The sequence below is a fragment of the Poecile atricapillus genome, chromosome 4 (genome assembly GCF_030490865.1).
Source record: "Poecile atricapillus isolate bPoeAtr1 chromosome 4, bPoeAtr1.hap1, whole genome shotgun sequence".
Lineage (NCBI taxonomy): Eukaryota > Metazoa > Chordata > Aves > Passeriformes > Paridae > Poecile > Poecile atricapillus.
The window spans coordinates 64,846,927-64,873,591 of NC_081252.1; the positions used below are offsets into that span (position 1 = coordinate 64,846,927).

Here is a 26,665-nt window from a genome sequence, read left to right on the forward strand (position 1 = left end):
GCTGAGCCCTCTCTGGCTGCCGCCGACTCCGCGCTCTTCCATCCCGGCGGGACCCGGCGCCAGGTGAGCGGCTTGCGCCGCGGCCGGGAGGGAGGCGCCAGCCTGGAGCGGGAGCCGCGACTCGGTGCCCTCGGGCCGGGTCACGCCCGGGAGCAGAGGAGAAGGAGGGAAGGGAAGGCGGCACCCGGCACCCACCCGCCTCGGATGCCGGCCCGCGCCGGTGTCACCCGGCGCCAGCAGACGGGAAAGCGGAGGATGCGGCGGTTCGGGTCGGAGTAGGGAGATCCCGATCCGGGCAGCGCCTCGTCTGCCCCGCCTGACCCCGAGGCTGAGGTGACGGGGTTGTGCCGCTGCCGGCCCCGGCCGGTGCTCACGCTGTGACCTTTCATCCCGTGCGAGCGTTCAGAACGCAGCAGCGGCCGCGCACCGGGGAGGGGGAGCTGGAGACGGGCTGGGGCCGATGGAAACCGCCCCGGCTGAGCCGCGGCGTTACATCGCAGCCCCGGGGACCTCTCTGGAGGGGCTCGCTCCCCTCTTTTTTTTATCTCTCTTTTTTTTTTTTTCATATTTTTTTTTCCATTCTTCCCCCTCCCCCCCCCCCCCCCCCCCAGCATTGTCCTTTAGGGCCTATTGAAGGCAAAAGGCGGATAGGAGGGCTAGGGCTGCTGCTGTTTGAGGAGGCGGAGCTGGGCTGATGGGAGACTGACGGGAGCCGCATCCTATGGGCGCCGGGAGCCGGGCGCCGCTGGGGCGGGACCGCCGGCCGCGGCCTCTCGCGGGCGATGGGCGGGGTGGGGGACAAGGTTTGGCGAAGGTTATAGCTGAATGCAGAAGTGACACAAACTGACACTTCGCTCCAGCAAACTCGTTTCCATCTTCTCCTCGTGTCGTCTCGATTAAAAGTATACACGTATTGAGTCGTGTTATGAAACTTTGAGAAAACCAAAAGTGCGGTGCTTTTTTTCTGTCTTGTCTTTGTTTTAATTACTCATTGCAGTACCTGATACTGATCTGAAGGGTGAAAATAGTATGATTTGCTTGTCCTTCCTTTCAAATAAAACACATTCCTGTATTCTGATGTTTTCTGTGTATAAGTGATTTGGGCTGTAATTTATCAACTTGGGATCAGAGGCCTCCGTGCTATGCGTAGTTGCTTGTCCTCATTCAAACCCTTTTAAATGTTTATGTACACCATATATTTCTTCCGTGTTCCTGGAATGAAGCGGGAATTGCTGATCGACTTTGGTTTCTTAGCTGTCAAAAGTGAACTTATAATGATTCAGTAGATAATAGTGTAAAACAAAGTACTTCACTGCAGTGCTTAAACCCTAGGTATTGCAAGCTCCTCGCAATCCATGGGAGTCTGTAATTGACATTTTTCATTATTATTTAAGGCAAAAATATGCCCTATAAAAGTAAATAACATGGAACTTGATTGTTACTTGACATGTAACTGTACAGATTTTATTTTGTACTAATCCTCCATCTGCTGTTTCTTGTTAGTATGGATATGCTAAAATGGTAGTGTACAATCATTCTCTTCCAGTCAAAGCATATCATATAGGTATCGAAATCTTCTCTTTTCATCATTGAGATAGAAGAGGGATGTAGGTGACTTGAATAAAATGAGTAGTATGTTATATGTTCATAGTGTTATTTATTTTCAAAGACTTGACGATTATAGGGGAAATCCTGAGACAGGCCATTAAAAGCCTCAGCAGTGTATATCCCCACCGTGTTCTGCTTGCCAGATATTAACACATGTACAGTGATAGCATTTTATCCATCTGTTTGGGGCACCATTGGGATTAAGATCCCCTGAGTCCACAGATTCTGGAAATTTGAATTGGGTATATGACCCTCCAGCTTTTCTGCTCATGGGTGCTGGAATTGGAAGGAAAGTAAGGGTCAAAGAGATCTATATGTGACCCAAGAAGTAAAAATGGAGGCCTTGAACTTGTTACCTTATTATGCCTGTTTCATAGGCATATTTCAGCATTCTCTACTGCTTTTATTGTTGTTGCTATAAGAGAAATTCCATAGGGGTAAAATGATGTCAGCATTTTCCTTTGCTCATTTGCTGTGCATTCTAGCAGGAGTAGGGACAGAGGAAGATCTAGGTACTGCTCAAAACTTCATTATTTGTCCCTCTTGAGCATCTTGTTTCTAGGTGAACAGAAGGAACAAAGCAACCAAGAGGTTGCGTAGTTGAATTTTCTAGAGGGATTTTACTGGGTTTTAGACATAATGTTGTAGAGTCAGAATAGACACTTTATATACTTAGCTAGAATCCTAGCAAAATCATGTCTCAGTTTGCTGCTTCTTTAAGCAGTAACCAATAACTAAAAGCAACAGCTTAGTACTATAATAGGATAGGCAACAATGTCTGGTAAAGCAGTGTGGTGAAGGTGGCAAGACTTAGAATTCCTGTAGAGTTGGAGAGGTAGCAGGAAATATTCCCATTATCTGCATTGCTAAAGGTGCTTGGAATTCAAATGATCTCATAGAAGCTATTTAATATGTTCTGTTTATTGGGATAGTCTGTTTTTAGGATATTCTTCTGTCTTGTGGAACAGAGGTTGGAATCCTTAATTTTGTCCTAGAAAAGTGACAGGCTGGTTGGATGATTTGTAAATGTCATTGCAGAAATGAGTTGTGTTGTCCATCCCCATAGTCCCACCCCAAGAATTTTTTCCCAACTAAAGTTAATCATATGATACAAAATGAAAATGTTCAAGTTAGGTACATTTCAATACACTGACAAAGGGAAAATTACCTGATTGGAAGGCAAATTATGTTTTTTTAATTAATTTGGAAATAATTTACCAGATTTTTCTAGTCAGAAGTACTGTGTAACTGTGAGACTGTCAGAATATTTTTGTAGAAAAAGATCTAGATGATCTAGTTATAATATTTTTACTAAAAAGCATCTTGCTCTACTTTCCTGAAAGTTGGTTTAGTACATTTTTAATAGATATTTAGAGATTGAATGTGTCTCTTACTGGCCTACAAGGTGGTTGGGGGTGGGGGAAAGGGTTGAGTAGCTCAAACATTCAGTACAAAGATTATTCTTTCACAGACATCTTACTATCAGCTATTTCTGTAGCTTTATTGGAAGCTACTGAATATTTTAAATTTTTAATCATCTACTGCATTTATAATTTCATGTGCAGGATGTTTGGATCTACCTGCATAATACTATACACAGTTTGTTTTGTTTCTGCATCTGAATTCTGTTCATAACTGACACCAAAGAGGACATATGGAACCTGTCTAAGAGATTTATTTCTGAGGCAGTAGTATGAAAATTTAAATAATGAAGTATTTAAATTAATTTTTCACTCTTGTGATATTACATGTAATAATTTAATTATATTAGTGTGGAAATTTAAATTATTATGTATTTAAATTCATTCTTTTTGTTCTGATATTACATGTAATAGTTTAATTATATCCTGCTTAGTCCATGCTCATGCTTGTTGTAGTGATCTTAATTTTTAATATAATTTGGGGAATGTTTAAATTTCTGGGTTTTGCTGTATTGAGGAAGAAATCTTAAAATATGCAGTCCATGCCAATGTTATTTGTGTCAGTAACTTCTTAGGCTTTATTCTAGAAAGGATTGCATATGAGAATTTATACTCTGTGCAAAAAAGTTTGTTAATAAATAAAAATAAATTGTAACAGGGATGAAATCTGAATAATTTTGTAGGATTTTCACAGCTTTTAAAAATCTTTCTCTAGTTACCATTAAATTTTACCAAGGAAACTTTACAAGGTCTGCTGGATTAAGTGCTGGGCTAGGATTGAGAAAAGAGACCTTCATGCTGTTTTCTATCAGCTGTACCACTGAGTGAATTCAAGTGAAATTTCATTTTCATGTGCTTGTGTTTAAGTTGCTATATGGAAAGGAGTAGCTGTTATCCCTTTTGTAGGTTTTTTAATTGTGTGAGTTTGTTTTTATGGTTTGGTTATATGGACTGTCTTGGTTGTAGAAGAATTCTGAAGGGAGACATGGTTGCATTGCTGATGAGATATATAGACTGTGGAAGAAAGTACAGAGAGAGAGATAAGAAGGTAAGAGTCTGGGGGTAGCTGAAGGCCAGAAAAAATAAAGCAACCTGTCATGAGATGGTACAGCTTTAACATCAGAGCAGCAGAGCAGAGTTGCAAGATCCGTATCCTCTTCAGGGTCATTCCAGGTAGTGTTAGTGTAGTCAGGACTTAGATTGAGAAAATAATCATCAACAGTAAAATAGGAGAACGTGATAAAACATACACAGATTGATCCAAGAAGTTATTTTGTTAATTTAGCATATGTATTTTTAAAGAAAACAAAGCGTTTTATTAGCCTAAAGGAGAAGGTCTGCTTGAAGAATCACTAATGAATAAATCAGTAATGCATATTCTGCCACTGGATGAGTAATTAATTCTCACTAGATCCTTGTGGCACTGTAATGTGTTATTATGAACTTGAAACAAATTTGAAGACTGTGGCTGAGTGGATGTGCAACTTCAAAACACTGCATTGTATTTAGGACACTGGAGTATCCTGAAAGAAATGGAGCCAGCTTCCAGTCATTTGTCGAGTTCATATCTTTACTTTTAATAGTACAGTAAAAACTTTTACTGCTTCATGATACTTGTTTCTGCTCTCTGAAGATTTTGAGCTAATTAGTGTTACTAATTAGCTAAAGACAGCTGTTCGGTGAATTCCTCTTCTGGTTCTGTTTTCTGGGGTAGAAGTTCATTCTGGTGTGTAGTCTACTCTTGCATTTGACAGTGAAACTGAATTTACCTTTAGTAATTTTTGTTTTATTGTTGTTTTTATAGCAGTTTTGATGGAAGTCATGTTGAACTGTTTGAGGTGACACAAAAGTTTTAAAATGTCTCTGTCAGTTCAGATATTAGTTTATCATATGTAGATGATTTTTCCACCAGCCTCTCTGAAGAGAATGTCTTACTAGCTTCAGAGAAACCTCAGAGTTCCAGTTTTTAGTAACTTTGTTCTTGAATTGTGAAAGAAATGCTTTGGTTAGCAGTACAGTAACTTCCTTGAAGAGAATTAATGTAATGCTTACCGGCTGTTTTTGTAAGAGGTTTTCTGGTCACATTTTAGTAAAATAACTTTTTCAGCTGTCATTTGAAGTATCAAGCAGCAAATGTATTATTTTAAGAGCAATATTAAACTGTGCTACCTATTCAGTTAGTAAAATTTTCTTATTTAATAAGTAGTGTTTTTAAACAACATACTTAATCATAAAAGTGGAGATATTGTAACAAATATCACCACTGTTTTTATGGAAAAAGACAGCCTGGCAGCCATACAACATAAACTGAACAATAAATGCCTATGCAAATTCATTCAAATGCTAAAATAGAAATTATTTCATGTTGACTTGCTATTTTCTTCAAAATTACGGAGTATCCTACTTCAGATCTTAATTTCATAAATAGATAGAAGTTCATTTACTAATATTTTGGAATAAAAATTAGAGGTGGTAGAGGGGCAGAGGAAAAGTATTTGAAACCGTTTCCTTTGTAGGCCTACTATATTTTATGTGCTGTAAAGTCAGTATCTTCTCTGCTGGTTAAGTTGTAGAGCTTGCAAATTCAACTTGTCAGAACTCTGTTTTCTGACCCTCCTGTGGCTGCCACATCTTGTAAGTTTTTACACACTTATTAATGAAAACATTATTTATATATGACTTCCAACTTAATTTATAGTAACTTTTTAAAATAACTGTTGAAAAGGCTATATAGTTAGGTGAAGTTAGATTTGTTTTTAAACTCTTTATGAGGCTATTTAAAGCTTTTCAGCAAGATAGTAATTAACTCCCTGAACTGCAAACTAAGTGTAGAAAACATCAATAGTAAGTATTCAGAAAAGACCTTCATACAAATTGGAGAAATTAATAAACTAGAGTAAAATATATGGTGTGATATTTAACTAGTTGGCTGTTTATATACAGCTTATTATTACAGGATTATTAACCTTGGAAGTATAAATAGCAGGACAAATATCGTAGCCTTTAAATGAACACTGGTGGTTGAATCTTTGCATTCATAATTCATTCTCCTTTTCCGTGCTTGACTGAAAGATGCAGTGTGTGCCTAAGAATAAATTGTATATTAATTGAAATAAATCTTGTGTTTTGCACTACAAGAGTGGCCACTGGATTCCAGCTGATATGAAGAGCACTGAATATTTCATCAGGGTGGTCCTGCTGGTGGACTGGGGGATGATTGCACCTGGTGGCTGCCTGTGCCTTGGAGGAGTCTGCTACACATGTTGGGGTACATGGATGGGTGCCTGTGTCTACTCACTGAGGTGTTCAGGACTGGGGGCATGTCTGTTTTAGTGCACACACGTGTAACTTGGTGCACGGGCCTCCGAGCATTGGCATCCCTCTTGGGAATGGAGTTCAAACACAGGCAAGTACCTGTTGGTAGAAGTTGAACTGATCTAAAAGTTGAGTAAATAGGGGACATCACAAGAGCAGGAAAGAAAATGATTAAATAGTCAAGAGAGATATCTAATGTTTCCATTACTTGACTGCATCCTGTATTGTGTCTAAGTTCTGCATATATTGTAGGTGATACTAAGGCTAGTAAATATAGTGAGACACAAGTAGTAGAAAGCTTACAGAGTTTACCTGCCAAGAATCTTGAAGATAAATGTCTTTGTGAACTCAAAATATGTGTGTCTGTGTGATCGCAGTTCTATTTGGTTTTGTTGTCTGTTAACTCCATTTTTGTTTTCCTAAATCTGAGGAAGTGTTATTGTGATGGCAATCAATGATGTGTGGTCTGTTGCTTGTGTACATAATAAAAGATACTGCTTTTGATAAATAGTGTCCAATTGAAGATTCTCATGGGACTGAACAGAAAAGACTGTAGCTATCTCCTCCTTGAAGTTGCATCTAGAAAAGTACTTCTCCCCAGGATCTCTCAGGCCCAATAGCAGCCCAGCCAGGCAATTCCTGTGTAAATAGACTTGATGTAAACAAGGGAGAGCAAGATGCGTGTCTCTGGCATTGCTCTTTTACACTGATAACATCTACGAGTTTGAACTGAAAAGCTCAAAAATTATTCTACTGTCTTCAGTGGTAAAAGAAATGTAGCAGAAAGATCTGAAAGCTGATATTAGTGGAACTGAAATTACACTGATGGTAGGAGGGTAAAGTATGAGGTGAGGCGATGCCTCAGTGTTTCTGAGGTCTACACATGCTGCCTTCTGCTCTATCACATATTCTCTTGGGTTCTCCACACTTTGGTGATCCATCCTATTCTGGGCTAGTTACAGTGCAACACCTGCCTCTCTCTCAGCAGATCTGAAGGAACCAATAATTTCTTTTTCATCACCAGGCTACTGTTTGAGACTGGATCAGCTGAATATTGCAAGTACAGGGTATGGTTGCCTAGTGAATTTCTGTAAAAATATTTGAAGTAAATATCATACCTATTGAAGTACCTGGATTGTCTTTCATACGTCATGTTCATAAGAAAATCATCTGAAAGACTTGGATTTGAATTAGCTAAAATGTAGCTTCTGCACTCTGCCTTCCTAATGTTTTCTTCTTATTCTTAAGTGCGTCTATAGTGGGCTGCTGCTGAAAGGGGTAACCCCACTTCCTCTCTTGTGCTACCTGTAGAAATTTCATGGCGAGAGAGCAAGTTGATTACTGATTTGTATTTTTTGAAGATTGGGTTACCACAAACGAAATCTTTCTATTTGGACCAAAAACTTGATACGGTTCATCTCTGCAGCCACAGGGTGCATGTGTCAAGTACAGGGACAAGAGGGTGGGAGCATGGAGGGGAGGATGACAGAAGCAGTGGAATGCCGTGTCCTCTCTTGGTGGCAGTGTGCAGTGGTGGTGCAGTTCCTGTTACACTAACTCACTGTCAAGTCATCCACACAGGTTTCTCTGTCAAAATGCTGCTGCTGTTCTTTTGAAAGTTAGTTACTACTACTATAAAAACTTCTGGTTTTTGCAGACTTTAGTTTTTGCATGTAATTGTTTTAATTATTTTTTAAGGTTAAAAATATTTGCCTAAATTCTTTGTCATTAGATGCTGATTTGTGTTTTTAAACTTCTAAAAAGTTACATACATCTAAGTTATGTTATACGTGTACATTTTTCCATTTTTCAGCTAAGATTTTTTTTAGAAGTGGTCATGTTTAAAAGTAAAATTTGGTTCAAACACCAGTGTAGGCAGCAAAAAACTAAATTGGAAAAAAAATTTCTCACATGTGTTTATGTTTGTTGTTTTTAAAGAATTGAATGGAATTATTAGTACTTTGTTGGTAGCTGGATAATCCTTTGGACAAATTCTTAAATAATGTAATCGTTACCATTGTTAATGGCAGCTCAGCATTCGTTAATAGTGAGGCAGCATTTCACTTCTCTAGATTCAGGCAATTTACAGATACCTTCCCATTTCTTAAATACAATCAATGGAGGTATTTTTAACAGTTTTAAGTCTTTCTTAAATAACAAAGTTTTTGCAGATATTAATCTTTAGGTTGAGGTGGTTACAGATGTGCTATACTTAAACTTTTCTGGTGCAATTGCATAGTCTGTTGTACCAGATTGTTTTATTTGTCAGGTTTTATTTTGTCAGAAGTGCTCTGAGCTCCATTCTGTTTGTTGAAATAGAAGTGGTATCTATGTATTGCATGATGAAGTGCTTCCTTTTGTGTTTTTTTTAATGCAGCTTTAATACTGAGTTGACCTCCTGAAACAGTTTCTTGAGTGATGCTATGAAATACTGCCATCTTGAAGATAAAATTTCCTTCCCAAATTATCAAGACTCCCACTGAACCATGATCTGCAAAACTTGCCAGCTATTAGGCTTATTAATGATTTTTTTTGAGTTGTATTAGATATACTGAAGGACCACTTCATAAGTCTCCACTCTGTAGAGATGGTTCTTTACAAGCCTACTGTATCCTTTCCAAAAGAGTAAAGGCTCATTCAGACTTGTAATTCTATGAAATCCAAGTTTTGGGGTGTACACAGTGTTTTCAGGTTTTGCTGTAAGGTCATGCTTTTCCCCTTTCTGTCTTGCCTTTTTTTCTTAGCTTAAAAGTTTTACATTTTCCAGCTTGCATACATATTTGTTTTGTAGAAGTGAAGAATACACAGATGACAAGAATTTGGGGTCTTTGATATGCAACCGACCCCTCTGTGAAAGTGTCTCTCCTGCTAATTCTGCTGTCTGTTAACAGTTGTTTCCCATAGCTCAGTTTTTGATCCCTGACAGGATTGGTGTTTTGACATCTTTTAACGAAGTTCATATGTGTTAATAATGTGCAGCCCTGTGAGTGGATCAGCTTGTTGCACTCCTCCAGCAACTGTTTTTTGAAGTGTTGTTCTTGTATGATAGTAAACATAAATGTTTTATAAGAACAGCTGTACTGGTTCAGACAAAGGCTTTGACAAACCCTGTACTTGTCTGCAACATCATCTCTAAAGGAGCAGTTAGGGACAAAAAAAGAACAGGGTGAGTGATACCTCTCCTAAATACTCCCTCAGCCATACACTATTTTCAGCCTAGGGGATTTCCTGACCCTGATATGGTTTGTCTAGTTGAAAACTGTCAAGGGATCTCTCTTACTCAATTTCCATTGAGGGCCATCTAATTTTATTTTTTTTTAGTCTTTTGAGTCTTTGGTATATTTTGCAAGGAATTCTACTAGCTGTTGTGCAAAGTTTTGTATGTAGATCTTACCTAGCTCATTAGTGCTTTCTAGTAATAAAAAATAAACATTGAACAGTCAATCTCGATCCGTGGAGAGACATGGATTAATAGCTCACAACTCATTGTTTTATGCATGAATAGCATCAGGTGGTCATTGCCCCTCTGCCCCATTTCAAATTTGCCTATGCTGAATTTTGTTTACCTTTTTATTGCCCAGTCCAGTTTAATGATGTCCTTTTATATTTTTTCAGTTGCTCTGTAGTTGCTATCCCTGATCACTTGCTGTCCTCTGGTAGCTTCTAAACTGTGTCACCCATCTCATCTTCCAGGCCACTTAGGAATTTATCAGGTAATGCAGGTCCTAGAGCAGAATCCTTCAGAACTGTGCTGGTGACTTTCCCTGGTGTCATCTTGATTATATCTGCTCTTTTTCTTTGCTAACCTAAGTAACTGAGGCTTACATGGTAGCTCTTGAATCCTTTGAGTAATTCCATTAAGCTTTTATACAGGATTAGCAGCTTCAGATTTTCATTTGGATAAGTGTTATGAAAATAAGATTGCAGATTTGTAAGGAAAAAAAATCCTGCAGTAACACCCACACACTGGTTTCTGTTTCCCCTGTAGGTTCTTTGGCTTGAGTTACCCTTGAACCATAAGCCCAGCCTCATTAGACATCAGTCCCCTATAAAACAAACCCATTACAAGTAACACTTGTGTCACTCTTGCACCTCTTGGTAATGCTTCTTAAAAAAGATGATTCTATGTGTATTTAAAGTTGATTCACAGAGCTACTTTTATGCTTCTGACCACTTTTAGTGCTTTGATTCCAGCCAGGTATTTAATCTCTGTTTCGCATGGCAGGACAATATTTCTGTGGTGTTTAGTGCCTTGGTTACGAATCAAGCTGCTGCTCCTGCTGTTTGTTGTGCAGTAACATCAAACATCACCAGTGCATAAAAAAGCTGTCCTTGCTCTGAAGATTACACAGCCAAATTTCTTAGATTATCAAGGCATGTGGTTAAAAAATAACTTCTCTTACTTCTGAATTCACATGTCTTTTAAATACCATGTGAAATTTATTAAGCACACAGATTCCATTGTTTAAATAGGCTTTGGTTTTGGGCTTTGACAGTGCCTTTCCCAGTGTGTAGTTGCTTGGTTTGTCTGTTAAGGATCTATTCAGTGTTTTTGTGGAAAGAAACAAAATAAATTAGGCTAAAATTGCGGATTCTTCCATAATATATAAGAACAATTTGGAATTCTGTTGCCATCATATAATATATATAATATGATATAAATATATAATATGATCATACTTTTGACTATCAGTTTTCTAAAGGGGACTGGAATTTGCTGCACTATATATGTGATTTTAGTATGTTGTTGACCAAACTTGATAAAATTTTGTACTTTTTTTAATACTAATTAGGATTTCCATATTTTTTCCCTACCTGTAGTTGCCAGAGAGAGGACGTATTGTTTGCTTTTAATAAAACCGTTCTGGGAAAAAACATTAGTTTGAAAAACATTGTCCTGTTTAAAAAAGGTGGATACTTCTATCCATATTTTTATATATTTATATATATATATATATATATATAAAATCTCTTTTTTTTCTCTGTTAATTGAATAAATATCATAGAACGTCAAAGTGGAGAAAAAATTTTGAAATGAGAGCTGTTAATTTGAATTGTGTAATGCACTGGTGTATTTCAAAGAATAATAGGAAACTTTGTATAAAACAGTAGTTTTTACTTAACTATTGTGTGAGAATGTGTTTGGTCTAATTGTTAACATGTAGCAGTAGGCAGCAAGAAATGCTGGAAACACAGATGTTTTTCCCTTTTGGGAATTGAAGGGAGGAAAGGTAGCATCTGTAGATTATCCAAGAGATTGGCTTCCCTGCAGTAATGTATAAAGAGTAAATTTGAGTTTTTAGGGACTCAGTTGCAGGTTATGCAAATAAACAGCATATTAGTTTTCAACTTATTTCAATATGTAATCCAGTAACTTTTTTTCCCTATTTGGTGGTATAGAAGCGTAGTGAATTTAAGCCTGCTGACAATTTGGTTCCTTTTCAAGTTACCTTTTATGATCTCCAATACATTGTCTGTGGAGCTTAGTTTACCTGATAGGACAGTTGTAAAAGGTAATAGTTTTTACTGTCTTATTCCAATATCTTCTACTGCTTTGGAAGTTGCTATTTAAGAAAACTTGAAAGATTGTTAAATCAGTGTATTGTTTTGCGTTTTTTTTAATTTACAAAAAGCGTTGGTTTGGGACCTTGCTGCATAGATACACAATTTTCAGAGGCTTCTTGGTGCTGATAAAATAGACATTAGGTTACCTTAGATTAATTCAGTGGGTTTTGTGGTTTGGCTTTGGTTACTGTTTTCTAACAGTATGAAAGAGAGTGTGGAGGAAAAAGAGCTGTTAAAGACATGGAATTATCTTGCTTGGCATGAACTTTTAGTTAATCTTTCTGTTGATAATCCATACGTTAGCACTTCCTTGGTGTGCTTGTATCAAGCTTCATTGAAGAGTGATATTATACTTTTCTTTTACAGAAGTCTTTGCTAATCTCTGTCCCATAGACACAACTGCCACAAGAAGTTTTCTGTGTTATTTCACTATTGTAAAAAACTTCCAAAAATGTTCTCTGTATTTGTTAGGACAGTACCCATATTCCAGGTATTTCATGGGGAAGACTAGATTACTTAGTCTTCAAAAGAGATTATTACCATGAAAGAACAACTGTGTTGTAGGGAACAAACCTGGAAAGCTCCAGTGTCACTTTCTGTATCATTGATCCTCCTTTCTGTTGCTTCCTATAGGTTATTTAAAGTTGTTGCTTTGCCACAGTTGGATCTCAGGAGACTAAGGCTTAGTTATTTTCTTCTGCTGCCTATTGTAGATCAAAAGAGTATTTAGTGTCTATCACACTGAAGAGAATTTTAAGAAATATATGTATTCTAAGACAGTCTTAAGTTGAAAAATCTGAGTGTTTATGCAATATTGTGTTCTCACTCCTTTAGAAGATGTTTCATAAATCGGTTCTTTTGTCTCTAGTGGTTAAGCTGCTGAGAGTTTATCTAGTGTGACCTTGTTAATGTCATTGATTAGTATTGCAAAAACTGAAGGTTACTTAAAAGGAAAAAATATACTAAGAAGTAGAGTAAGGAGAAATTATTTTGAAATAATCTTAACACATATTTTTTACGTTGTAAATAAAAGTAGTCTTCAGAAGGTATTGATACAGATGTTTAATTTTTTTTGTTATAAGGCATGTCCGTGTGTCATACTTTATACCTGGAAATGGAGAATTCTTTCTGACTTAATTAAAATAACTAGCATTCCTCTTAAGTATTTAGGCTGTGATGTGCTCCCTCTGTTCAGATTAGCCCTGGCCTTGTGAGGATGGAAAAATTATTTTTAGTGAGACAGTGTGAAATAGATTTAAGAGGGATAATAACTTATTTGTCAGAAGGTGTTATCTCTAAAATTAAGCGTCACATCTATCAGCAGAAGTGTTTGCTCTTTTAGTGACTTGTATTAATTTGATATGGAAAGTCTCTCTAGTACTGGGATGGAAAAATACTCTATGAAATTTTGTTAATTCTAAAATATAATGGAAATGTTTAAGACCATTTGTGAAACAAAGTACTTGAGAGATGTAAAATGAGAAGTCTTAAATAATATTTAATAAATTTGTTTAGATTTCTAGTGCATGTTAAAAGAAGTAACTGAAGATGATATTCAAAAAAGCTGGAGTGCAAAACAAATTACAAAAATCTTGTTGTCTGATTTCATAATTCCTTTTTATAATCTGTCTCTCTCTTGCTATCTTTTCCCTCTCCTCCCCATCTAATAGAAGCAAGACACACTTCAGCTGACCAGCTGAAGTCAATTAGATTTAATTCTGTCACAGCTTTAGCTTTCCTAACCTGATTCCTGGCTGCTTGGACAATTTCTCTGTATTCCTCCCAAGCTATCTGTCCTTGCTTCCACCCTCTGTAGGCTTCATTTTTCTGCTTGGGTTTGTCCAGGAGTTTCTTGTTCAACCACACAGGTGGCTGGTGTTTTGCCCCACTTCCTTTGGTAGGCATGCATCACTCCTGAGCCTGGAGGATGTGATCCTTCAATATTAACCAGTTTTCTTGGATACCGAGCATATCCTTGAGAAGGCCAAACTGCTCTCCTGAAGTCCAGGACAGTGAGCTTGCTGTGCTCCCTTGCTGCCCTAAGGCTCTTGAACTCCACTGTTTTGTGGTCACTGCAGCCCAGGCTGCTCTTGAGCTTCACATTCCCCAGCAGCCCCAATATTTTGGTGCAAAGGAGACCCAGCATAGTGCCTCTCCTTGTTGGCTTCTTTAGCTCAGGGAAGGAAGGTATCAACATCATCACATTCCAGGCACCTCCTGGTCCTGGATTGCTTATGCTCTGCTGTGTTGCACCTCTAGCAGGTCTGGAGGTGGTTGAAGTCCCCATGAGGAATGGGGCTTGTGAGCATGAGGCTGCGCCTATGTGTCTGTAGAGGACTTCATAGCTCTGTCTTCCTGGGTAAAGAGTCTGTAGCAGACCCCCAGTCTCTGCCAGTCCCTTCCCTCCCTTCCATCCTGACCCATAACCTTTCAGTCAGCTCCTTTTCTGTTCTGAGGCAGAGCTCTGTGCACTTCAGGCAATCACTGACATAGAGGGTAACACCCCCTTGTCTCCTGTGCCTGTCCTTCCTAAATACCCTGTATCCTTCCATTCTAACACTCCAGTCACAGGAGTCATCTCACCATGTCCTAGTGATGCCAGTAAGATGATAGCCATGCAAGCACACGCATGTCTCTAACTTCTGGTTTTTTTATTGTCTTTGCTATGCATGTTTCCATAGAGGCATTTTAGCTGGGTTCCAAATGGACCTGACTTACTGGCTGGAGTGGCAGAAGTTCCTTTGTGCTGCTCTTCAGGTGCTCTTCTGCTGACCTATGATCCCTTTCCAGGCTCTGAGCATCTTTTGCTGGCTCTGGCATCAAACTCATCCTAGCTATGGGATGGATTGAGGCTCCTGTTCCCTTGAACCTTTAGGTAGTTGTGCACCATGTCTCAGAAAAGATGAATGAAGAGTGTCAGTTTTCCTGTATCTATGAAATACGGGATTTGTGGGGCTAACAATGCTGTAGCATTGACTTGAGGAGAACATTCATCATGTGCTGTGCTATGGAGAGCCAACAGATTAAACAGATTTTTTGGAATGCTGTTCTTCAGCAATTAAGATAGTATGGATTTAAGAGTTTGTACCTGTGGCTCTTGGATTTGGACTACCTTGGGTCCAATACTAGACTTTTCTTAGACTTCCTGTTCTCTAATTATGTGATGAAGCAGTAACCCTCCTGCGCCTTGCAGCATGTTTCTACCTTCTGTTATTCGTGCTTACTTAAAAGATTCTAATTGAAACATGTTGCTGAGCAAGATTGAATAATGTATTATCTATCCCCTTTCCCAAAATGAGCACTGCAACCAGAGCAGTAAGGGCACTTTAGGAGAGGGAAAGGGTTTTGGGAACTTGGTATCAGCTGATCATAATGGGTTTCTTTCTGGTGATGTTGCAATTGACTCAGAAAAATCTGGAGTATACAGTTGTACCTGGGTGGTGGTGTAAAGAAAGCTCCTAAAAATGATCATCTTTTGTTGTGTTGACGTGTATTGACTTTCAGTTTTGTTTGGCCACAAAACACATGCTGCCCACATGAAATGCTGCCTCCAGTATCTAGTTCAGATAGTTGTATCAGGTGATGTCTATTGTGTGTTGGTTATCTTACACTGGAGTAGATTTTGCTTAGTCACTTGAGTCTATTTTGTTTCCTTTCAGTGAAGGGATATTTCCTGCACTGGGCAGGAAATCTCCTGGATTTGAGCTTTGTTTTCTGATGCTAAGAAGCTGGAGAGGAGAAAGAAGGCCTACACAAATGCCAGATTGGCATGTGATTGATAAGTAGACCAATCCAAAAATGCCTTTTTTGGGCTGATATTTTCTGCTTTTGAGAGCAGAGTGCTGAAGTGTGTGGTGCTTGCACCTTCTGCCCCTTGCTTATCAAGATTGATTTGTGATTGTGGGTGGTATAAGTCTTAGGATCGTTTGTCTATTTTAGGACATGGTTTAGAGTTTAAGCTCTCAGGTAGGACAGGTGTATGCTTTGTGTAAAGAGAGTTAAATGTTAATTTTTGGCACATAAATTATGTTCTGCTCAAATTTTTGAAGTTATTCCAGGGAAGGACAGATTTTGGATGATAAAAGGTTTTACTGTGCTGGAACAAGGCAAATAATTGAAACTAAGAAAAAACAACCCAAAAACCACCACCACCACCAAAAAAAAAGAACTTTAAGGTAGTAGTAACTATTTAGTAGTAGGATTTATAAAACTCCTGATCAGATGAATTTTATTAGTTCAGTGTTTTATAAAAAAACCACTTCTATTCCAGAAATGGGTATCACTGCAAAACAGTAGGATTATGTTGTCTTTTAGTGATGCAAAATATGCAGTCCTTATTCAAACCAACATAGTTTTTTTTTGGTTTTTTTTTTTATGAAAGTGGTTTTTTTTTAGCTGATAGTGAAAGTAATAAAATATCAACTTTCCCGTAAAGCTAGGTCAGACATATATTTTAATCAACAGATTAATTGTGAGGTCTTTGATGAAACAGTCTCTCTTCCTACAGTAAAAAGCACCTTTTCTAAAAGTCACCTTTCAACTTGTAACAATTTCTGTCACTCCTCAATATGACGCTGAGTAGATGTACAATATGTTTGGAGTAAGCAGTATGTAAATGACTGCTTTCTACTTTGGGTGGTTTTTTTCACTGTTTAATATTATTCATGTATGGATACATATTGTCACAACTTATCATTTTTTCCTCTTTATAGGTCCTGCTGGGGACTTGCATCTGGCCTCAATGTGAAATTAAGGTAGAAAAACACATCTACATATGTGTTTGCTATTAGGATTTAGTTTATTCACTGGTCATGCCTGAAGAGTGATGTTCGTCTCTAGTCGGCTAACAGCCAGGAAATATAAATGATTGTCCTAGAAGTCAAGCCTCTCTCCTATTTACTGGAGTGAAAATCACCTCCAGATATCGACGGAAAATCAACTACAGAAAATGCTTCACGTTATAAGGATGCCAACCACCTAGATTCATGCGCCCTATCTGTACAGTTGTTGTGGATGGTTTGCCATCTGAAAGCTCCTCAAGCTCTTATCCAGGCCCTGTATCTGTTTCTGAAATGTCTCTGCTACATGCTTTGGGTCCAGTGCAGACCTGGCTGGGACAAGAGCTAGAGAAGTGTGGCATTGATGCCATGATTTATACTCGGTATGTCCTCAGTCTTCTGCTGCATGATAGCTATGACTACGACCTGCAGGAACAGGTATTTACATATTTTAGATGTTGTCCAGTGAAAGTGAGTTTTTGTTCCAGTTATGTTTTGTGTATTATACCTGGGTATGCCTCAGTTGGAGGGGTGGTTGTCTTTAAGTGTGTGGGTGGAAGGAGGATATAAACCACACAGGAGTTGGATTTGATGGGTGAACTGGGATTAAAGTAGTTAGGTTGCTGTATGGGCAATTACATTAAACAATGTTTTCACATGGCTAAAATTGATATCAGAATTTTTAACACTGAAATATCTGTGTCCTAAATGGAGACCATCACTACTTGTGATTATAAGCATAATTTAATTTTGGAATATTAGTAAACAAATTTAATTATTGTAAACTGTGTCAAATTACCCAGCTCCACAGTAGTTTGTAGATCCCTCCCATCACTTCCCATAGATTTCATGTTGTGCTATTTTCAATAAAGAATAAGCACCCACCAAATATTTTCTAGTGTTCAGGTATTTAAAATACATTATTATACATACATCACTCATCTCTTCCAAAATAATGCTGAATGCTGATAAAAAGTATGCAAGAGAGTTTTGACACTAGAACATACTGTTCAGTCTTGATACCTTTTTCCTTTTTTTCCATTTTTTTATTTATTTTTTTTATTTCTCTGCATCGTACACCTTTGTAGAAGTACTTTTAGTAGTGGAGTTTTGTGAATTCAGGACTCAGGGAAATTACAATGTTTTCAGGAAAGGCTGATGATGCTGTTAAACATGAACTTTGTCTTAGAAGGTGGCTGTGGTGACAGTGGGAAGAAAGGAAAGGAAATACCAATTATTTGATAACTTAATTATTAGGCCTTCTTTATTACTGCTGTTTTGGTTATACTTCAGACATTGCTACCTAACTTCAGAACTTCAGAACTTCCATTGTCACCTAGTTTATAATTTTAAAAATCCAGCAAGAGCAGAGCAGGTCATTGTGAGATAGATATAAGTGTAACTGAAGCATAAAAAACTCATGTCAGATGCTGCCAGTTTTTGAACTCGTAGCAACCATTACTGTGCATAAAAGCCTTAGTGCTTCCCTTGTGCAAAGCAGAAAACTTGTATCTGTAAAAGTTTTTTTGTTTCTTTTTATTCAAAAGTGTATCTGGCAGCAGTAGGTGACATCAGCAACAACCCCATGATTACATATAATTAAAAAAACCCAGTGTAAGCACTTTCTGGAATGTATCTTAACATGTGGGTCTTGGTCAGGCATGAATAGCTGTATGTAGAAGGGGGCAGAAAAAGGTTCCAAAACCTGTTTGAAAGGAGCATGTGGGATGAGGACATTCAAAACGAAACCAATTGAAACCACATTGAGAACTTGAGGAGCTTTAGAGATAGGCCAGTGGCCTTGAGGAAATGAAGACCTGTTTCTTTTCAGTCTGTGTCAGACTACAGTCATAACTTTGAAGTTGCTACTGTGATATTTCAAATTACTGAAGTGCCAAAATTAGTTTTCTTTTTATCAGGCTTTGCAAGAAGCAGGATAACTATATTATGAAAATCTCATTCAGTTTATTTCTCGTTTTGATTTCTTAACTGGATCCTTTGTGGGTTTGATAACAGAGCTTTAAGGAATGTGTCTGTTCTTTTTCCAAGTTGATTATCTGAACCTAATGAGCCAACAGGAGAAGAATACCACATGCTGACAGGGTAGCCAAAACCTGTGTTGCTGAGTGGGCAGTGTGGTACCAATGTACAGGATGTCTTCTGAACAACACTGGACTTTGAAGTTGGAAGATTTTTTCCACCTCCTTGAATTTGATCCTGTTTATAACATACTTAGGTTGTTTGTTCGCCCTACTTCAAATAACCATTTTCTAAGTTTTGAGACCTAATATCAATTTCGTTTTGGGATTACTTTCAGTAGTAATGATCAGATGCACCTGTTACAAAACGTACTGCTCCCTAATTTCTTTTTCAAATAGCTTAGTCTGCAAAACCTGCAAGTATAAATTTCTTACATGGAAAATTGAGGAAATCTTTAACATGTGCTGGTTTTGTTATTTATTTATTATTGATTTTAAATTTATTTTTATTTTACTTATTGCTTACTGGTTCTTTGTATCGCCTGACATCTTAAATTAGTTTTGTGAAGGTTTAATGAAGTTACTCAGAAACAAGAAAATCTTTACTCTAAAACACGTATTTATGTTTAAGCAATTTCAGTCCAATTTTGGTGATGGGTACAATGTTAAGACAAGGGGGAAGAACATATATTAGTCTTGTTTACAAACAGAAGTCAAGAAGGAGAACAGGAATTAAATACCTAAATGAGAAGTAATTTAAGAGTAACAGAGTTGCTGAGCTCCTTTAACCCAGATTAGTTCCCGTTGAAGACTTGGTCCTTGGCGTCTCAAGAATTATTTCTCCCATGTGATTCCTTTAATTCTTAAAAAGATAAGAAAATTTCCATGAAAAGAACTATTCTCAATGGTGGACTTATTGGATTGATTTCTCTCCAACTCAGAGGACAGCTACAAAGAGGGCTGAAGCACTCTATTCACATGGAGAAGACAAGGGGCAATTGGGTGCATGTTGCACTGGGAGCAGTTTCTTTTTCTTTTTTCTTGTAGTGAGAACAGTCATTCACTGGAACAACCTCCTCAGGAATGTGATAGAATCCCTGTTGCTGGAGGTTTTTGAGATGCAGTAGGGTGCTAGATAATCTTGTCTACTCTTCTTTTCCCTTGGAAGGTTAGACCACATGATTTTTTGAGGTCCCTTCCAGCCTGAGCTGTTATGTGATTCTGTGATTCTTTGCTTTTAGAACTCTGTTTTTGGGAATAGTGAGTAGCCATCCCTTTCTCCTCAAGATACAGCAGTGACTTCTTTTTAGAGCAGGTTACAAGGAATGTGTGGCCTCACAATGGGGTTATACATAGGAGTAATCCATTGCAGTTTGCTTTTTGTGGGCTGGTGGTGAAGAGGACTAATTTAGGAAGTCTTAATCTTATGGATATTGTCATCTTCATTAGAAATGTTACAGACTGAAGCTAAGATAGTCGTTAAGATCTTTCCACCTCAGAATGTTGATGGTATCATTAGCACTGTTATAGTTGCTTCAGGGATCCTCCTTCAGTGCTTTATAGTGTTCTGGTGTCATCAAGTGTAGCAGGCAAATGGAACTTTGAAGCCTGGACTGAGGTTCTGTCAGGTAAGTACAAAAAGATTTAGTATCAAAAATAAGTAAAAAAACCCATTCCCAACCTTACTAGGCATACACAGCTATTTAAGATATCACTGTTGTAAACATTTTCAGTCATTTATGTTTACAGTTAAAATAAGAATTTCAAAAGTATACGCGAATCTTGATTGACTATGGGATTCTTGATTGATTCGATCTTTAGGGTTATTTTTGAGAATAAGCAGGATGTTCCCTTCTGCTCTGTTAGTAATATTTAATATGTGGGTTTTGGTCTTGATTCAGATGCAGTCTTCTGTGGGTTTCTCCAGTGTTACTCTGATGCAGATTTGTGTGGCTTTCTCCAATATTATCTGTTTTTGTACAGTGTGCTAGTTTGATGTCTGGGTAGAAGATAAGACTAAGAATGTGTGTGTGGGGAGTTGTGTTGGTTCTCCTTCCCTATTTTTGGATGTATATGAGGGTGGTGGTTTTTTTGTTTGTATTTTGTTTGGGTTTGTTACTTATTTTACTTAAATGCCTTGCCCAATTAGAATGGTCTATGTTGGGTATCGTTATATGGATTCAGGCTCAGTATCACGAAATGTTAGACTCGTAAGTCATGAGTTTCCAGAGAGTTCATAGCAGATTTTTACAAGTACAGAAAACATAGGTGGAAGTAAAACCCTAATACACTGCAACCAAATTTAGTGGAATGTTTGCAGTTTCTATTCTGGCTCATTGGCTTAAACTGAAATAGCTATTAAAATATTGGGAAAATTTATAAGCCAGTATGTTTTGCCCAGCTGTATTTCAAAGAAGTAGAGAATTTCCAAGAAAGGAATCTTGTTTATGGTAAATTTTACTGTGTCTTCAGGACTGTTATGGTTATACATGTGTTATAAATACTTACAAAGAATTACCGTAAAATTCTCTAAATATACACACTCTAAATGCATGTTTATTTGTTTTTAAATACTCAAGTACTGAAGGTAACTTAGTTATTGTTGGCACCCAGAGCACAATTCTTAACCAAGCCGTACTTGCTACTTTTGGAAGTGAGTCTAAGAGCCCAAGATATGAAAGTTCTTAAGAAGTCCTTCATTCTTACTGTGTACTCTTCCTTTTTTTAATTTCCCTCTCCCCTCAGGTTTCTTTGGCAACAATGATATTGCTGGTGGGAGGGTTTAAGTGGGTGGAAATAGGAAGCTCTTTGGGATTTTTTTCCCCCAGTATTGAGTGATGGAGTAGGAAATACAATGATAGTATGAACTGGGTTTGCATGTTTTCCTTGATTCCTGTGATACAGTTCATAGAAATAGTTTTGGGGGTTTTGTGGCTAGTTGAGGTTCATCATATAAGAAGACAAGTAAGGAGTTCACTGGTAGACTTGCCCTTTTTTTCCTACAACCAAAGATGTTGCTTGCATACAGTCTTTCTAAAGAACAGTTTTCAAATTGATTTACACATATATTAGATGTCTACATGGCCTAAAGGTTACTAAAAAAAAATATCTCTTGAACCATGCTATATAAGATATTCATTATTTAGGTTTGTTAGGGGGTTTATTTGGTTCAGTTTGGTTTGTTTTTTTTTTTAAGATTTGAGGCCTATCAATGGTCTCTTCAAAACGTTTGGAAATCACGGATATTTTGTGCTGAAATAAATTACTTTTTAGTCACTTTTGGTCCATTAAGGAAAACCTCATAAAATTTATGTGGATTTACAGACTGTTTAATGTAAATAAAGTGCAGAATGTTTCTGCCTTGTATACATGATTTCATCATTTGCATTTCATTACTCAATTTACTTACTTTGGAATAAATGATAAATTAAGCAGAAAAGCATGAAATTGCTGTCAAGTTTTTTTTAACTTTTGGAGACCCACAGAATTGCTGTTGTTGGAGATCTAAACACTGTGAGACTGCCTTTTGACTTCACACTAGACTTATTTTTAATCAGAATGCCTTGCTCTTAGTTTCCTAGTGCCAAACCAAATAGGTGCTTTTAAGATTTGTTTGTTGTTTAAATGCTAATTAAGAATATATTTGTAGATGCATGTGTTCTCAAACCAGTTTGTGATACAGTAAATATTGCATTAAGATAGTATAATCTGTGCAAAGCAGAAGGCATTGCCTTAAAATGTACTTTGTGTAAAACATTATTTCATTGATCTTTCTTTGTACAGTATTAAAATCGGTGTTCTATGTTGTATCTTTCACATGCTACTTGTAAGCCTAGCTGATTTTGAATATACCAAATTTATGGTTTAGAGCCATAGACTTGTTCCTGTAGACTATTCTTGTTTTTGTAGGGATAGAGCCTTTATTTAAAAAACTCCAAAACCTAACCCCAACAGCTAGACATTCTGTGAGATAAAAGCTTTGTTTGCAAGCCTTTGGTCAAGCAGCCGGAAGATCGAAATGCATTTGTTATGCATACTTTCCATATCAAGTGTCTTCTGTTGCTTTTGATCTACTTCTTTCAACTCATTTTTGGAAGTTAACAGTTTTTTTCTGAACCTCAAAAGTAAAAATACTTTTTATTTTTTTTTAAAAGATGATGTTTTCCTAACTCTCAGAATTAATTTGCTATTGCACTGCAAACTGTGTACTTCTGTGACCAGGTTGAGATTTTTGCTTTTGATTTTTCAATTTTTAGCAAGGGAGGCTTTTTTGTGGGAGGACTAATCATTTGTAGACTGATTTAAAGTAGTTCCATTCAGGTAATCTTTTATATGGAGGCATTAAAAGTCTTCAGAGTAATAGTTACACTTCTGGTGACTCTGATCATAGTTTTTATTCTTGCTTTTTTATCATTTTCACTTATATTTGAAGTCAAAAATGTAGTTTTCTTTTTTATATTAAGAGGAGAGCAGCAGAAGAGACACCTCCACATGTGATGTATTTTAGGGCTTTACCTTGTGATTTTAAGTCCATAAATGATTTTTCCCTATTCCTCTACCCTGGGATGGGGATATCATTACCACCTTTAGTCTATGTTTGGCTTGCATGTGCTAATGACACAGGACACTTTGGTGTCTGAACTTGGGATGCACTTGCTAGGTTCCCAGATCAAGTGAAATGTGGGCTGTTTGTTCTCCTGCCATCCCATATTAACCCAGTAGAGGGACCTGATGTCTGGAGTTATATTCTAGTAATAGATACTAGTTTTTCCCATGTATATTTTGGGGGAAAGAGGATGTGGGGTTTTGATTGTGTCTTGTGTTTTTGTGTGCCTCATCCATAACCTGAAGTGAGGAGGAGAAATGAGGATTTGGTCCTCTGCATTCCACTAACCACGTCTAAAATGTTAATTTGGCTGGTATGCCTATTTGACAAAAATAACAGTGTGCTTCTAGTATAATCACACCTATTCTTTTATCATCCCTAAGAAATAGTTTTGGGTCACTCAAACACATTTTTTCATAACTCATTACAATATGCAGAGTGGGTTCAGCTACAGTAGGGAAATGCTACGTGACTGCTGTAAACAAGTGTCAGTAAATTTCAAAGTTCACCAGCAACATGTAGAAGTAAATTTCTTGAATGCAAAGTATTTTCCGTTTAGTTTGTGTTTGTGTTAATAATTTGCGTATTAAGCTGTATAACAGTCCTGTAGGAACAATTTTAAATTTCCTGACCGTAGGTTTTTATTTCAGGACCCCAATTAAGTATGTAAATTTCAAGTTGTGGGTGTCAGTGTATGAAGAAAAGAATGGGGGGGGGGTGGGTACTGTGAGACCAAGACTTTTAGCTGTACTTTTTTATATGACTAATTTGAAATCCTTAGATTACTCAAATGTGTATGTTTACAGCAATGGGATTAATCCCCTTCTTCTTCCCATATATAAGCATGTAAACTGATCTTGAAATTAATATGCCCATAAAGCTTATTCATACAAAAGTTAAACCACTTTCTAAAAGCTCAGTTAACCAAATTTAAAAGTCCCTAGAAGAAAACTTTGCTGTGGTTCTGCTTTCCATCCTTCTCTAGGAATGGAGGACTATAGCTGAGGACTATACAATTAAAATTTTGGGAAGTAACTTTTTTGGTACAATTTTAGTTTTTCGAGAGAAATTAGGTGGATATGGATTCCTCTTCACTTAAGCAATGGAAGATGGCTGAAATGTCTTTTATAATAAAAGCATGTGGCTCAGGAAACTTATTTATTGATTTTTAGTTTGCATTTGTCTTGTGCAGCAAGTGATCTGTTCTATATTTCTCTGTCTAGTGACTGTTAGATACAGGACAGGTTTGGAGTATCATGGACTATGAATTTGTATTCTCTGTTCTGCTTTAGAGGTGGGAATTGTAGTGGGAGGGATTGGAACTCAGCAGTAGGCTTGTAGGGGTTTTGTATTTCTGCAAACTCTACAGGTTCCAGGACAGTCACCTTTGGCGGAAAAGCTTTCATTCTCAAGGACTGTGCTTATCTGAGAAACGTTATTTCCACACTCTCTGCTGTGTTTGTATTGGTGTGAGTGATCGTGTTGAGCTTCTTGTTCCTTTTTTATTAAGTTGTGACTACTAATGTATTCACACAAAGACTTACATAATACAAAGCGGATGTGGAATCTCAAGTGCCAGGTTGGTGAGTACTCCTAAGAGTCATGATTTCTTTGCAGCCACCTCTGTGCTGATACAATTGTATTATTTGGATTTCTGGGGATAATTGAGATACTTCCTTTGTATTCTTCGGGTATAGACCATTGCATGACAGTACACTTGCTACACTTCTCCAAGCATAGATGTGTACTGCCTATACTATCTGAAATCAGATGATTACAGTGGTCTGTGATGCTTGCCGCACAACTCTAAATCCAAGAAAGCAACCATAAATGCTACGAAATAACTCCTCCAGTCCCTTTCAGACACCTTGACTCTGTAGTGACAGTTTCTGTTTGAGTTCCTGGCTTTCTTTTCTGCAGTGTAAGTCAGACATGTAAGTAAAATATCTTTATAGCTCTAGCTCTAGCCTTGCTAAATTTTCTTCTTTTCTACTTTTACTTTAATGGGAAAAGTCTAAAGGCAGTCTGCTCAACAAACATAAGATTTTAACAGATGCAGCATTTGCATGTTCTCTCATTCTTTGGAGTGGGTGTGACAAATTTCTTCTCCTTAGTTTTAGCCTAGAAGTAATTTCTAATTAGTGAACATCACAGACTGCCCTTTCAAACTGTTAGGATTATAAGCAAAGCAAAAGTTTATAACTGACAGAAACTCAGATTACAGGATTTTATACTTGGATTGATTGGTTTTGATAAGTAGAATTCTTCCCTGCCTGCCATCAGTACCAAATACCCTGAGGTCATAGCAGTGCATGTTGTGCTCTGCTGCATTATCAGCTGGTCTGTTACAGTTGGGCTCCACAGGGTCATAATGTTCTGGTTGTGACATCTGCCAAAGAGGTGACTGTAGTGGCTAGGTGGTTCCCTGGTTTTTCACCAGAAGTCTGTGATGAATTTTTCCCTGACAATACCTGGGTTTGGAGTTACATTAAAGAATGTTCCCCAGTCCTCTCTTTTCTGTGTTTAGCAATGTTTTTTTGCCATGGAGAAAACTTACGCTGCTCTCTGAAATATACTCTTCATCTGCATTTCTTTTGGGGCATATTAGCTGAGTTTGAGCCAATGTTCTTCTGTTTTCTTCTGAACCATCTCATCTATGTGTTATCTCTTTATCTTTGTCTCAGTCTGAGGAAACCTGTAAGGAATGTCTAAGCTGATCCTGGCCCATCAAACCTTTCTCAGTATTTATTATAAATTTCATTATGTAAAGGTATCCACTGCTGTGGCTTTAAGCAATCTATGAGAATTTTTCCTGAATCTCAGTTTAGTAGAAGCATTTTTTCATGCAAGATCACTGAAGGTTTTAATATACTATTGAATAATCTTAAAGGTTAAGTACGCTTGGATCTGTTCCAATTTTCAACAGATTATCAATTGTGAAATCCTCCAAGAGGCAGTGATAGTCCGTTTTGGATATAATTTTTCATGGAACTGTTGAATGGTTTGGTTTTGGAAAGATCTTAATGACCATCTAGTTCCTAGCCCCCTGCCATGCTCAGGGATTCCTTCCACAAGACTGGGTTGCTCGGAGGCCCATCTACCCTGGCCTTGAATACCTTCAGGAGGAGGCAGCCACAACTTCCCTGGGCAATCTTTCAAGCATCTTATAACACTCAGAGTAAGGAATTTTGTTCTAATACCTAATCTAAACCTGCCTTCCTTCAGTTTAAAGACATTCCCCACTCCTGCTGTCACTCCATGCTCTTGTCAGAAGTCCCTCCTGAGCTCTCCTGCAGGGCTTTCATGTACTGGAGCGTGCTGTAAGGTCTCCCTGGAGACTTCTCTTCTCTAGGCCGGACAACCTAGGGAACTCCATCAGCCTGTGTTCTTAGC

At 37.7% G+C, this 26,665-nt stretch overlaps 1 protein-coding gene across 4 annotated transcripts in view; it reads left to right on the forward strand.

Moving 5' to 3' along the window:
- KIAA0232 (KIAA0232 ortholog) overlaps nucleotides 1-26,665 on the forward strand; it is a 63,401-nt gene that overhangs the window by 650 nt on the left and 36,086 nt on the right. For 2 of the 4 annotated variants that reach the window (XM_058838577.1, XM_058838578.1), the window contains exon 2: nucleotides 16,622-17,125. The exons of 1 other annotated variant lie outside the window; for it this stretch is intronic. In XM_058838577.1, the coding sequence (XP_058694560.1) occupies nucleotides 16,895-17,125 (231 nt within the window). In that variant the 5' untranslated portion in view covers nucleotides 16,622-16,894. The remainder of the gene's footprint in view (nucleotides 1-16,621; nucleotides 17,126-26,665) is intronic. One more of the 4 variants, XM_058838579.1, reaches the window with a different exon arrangement.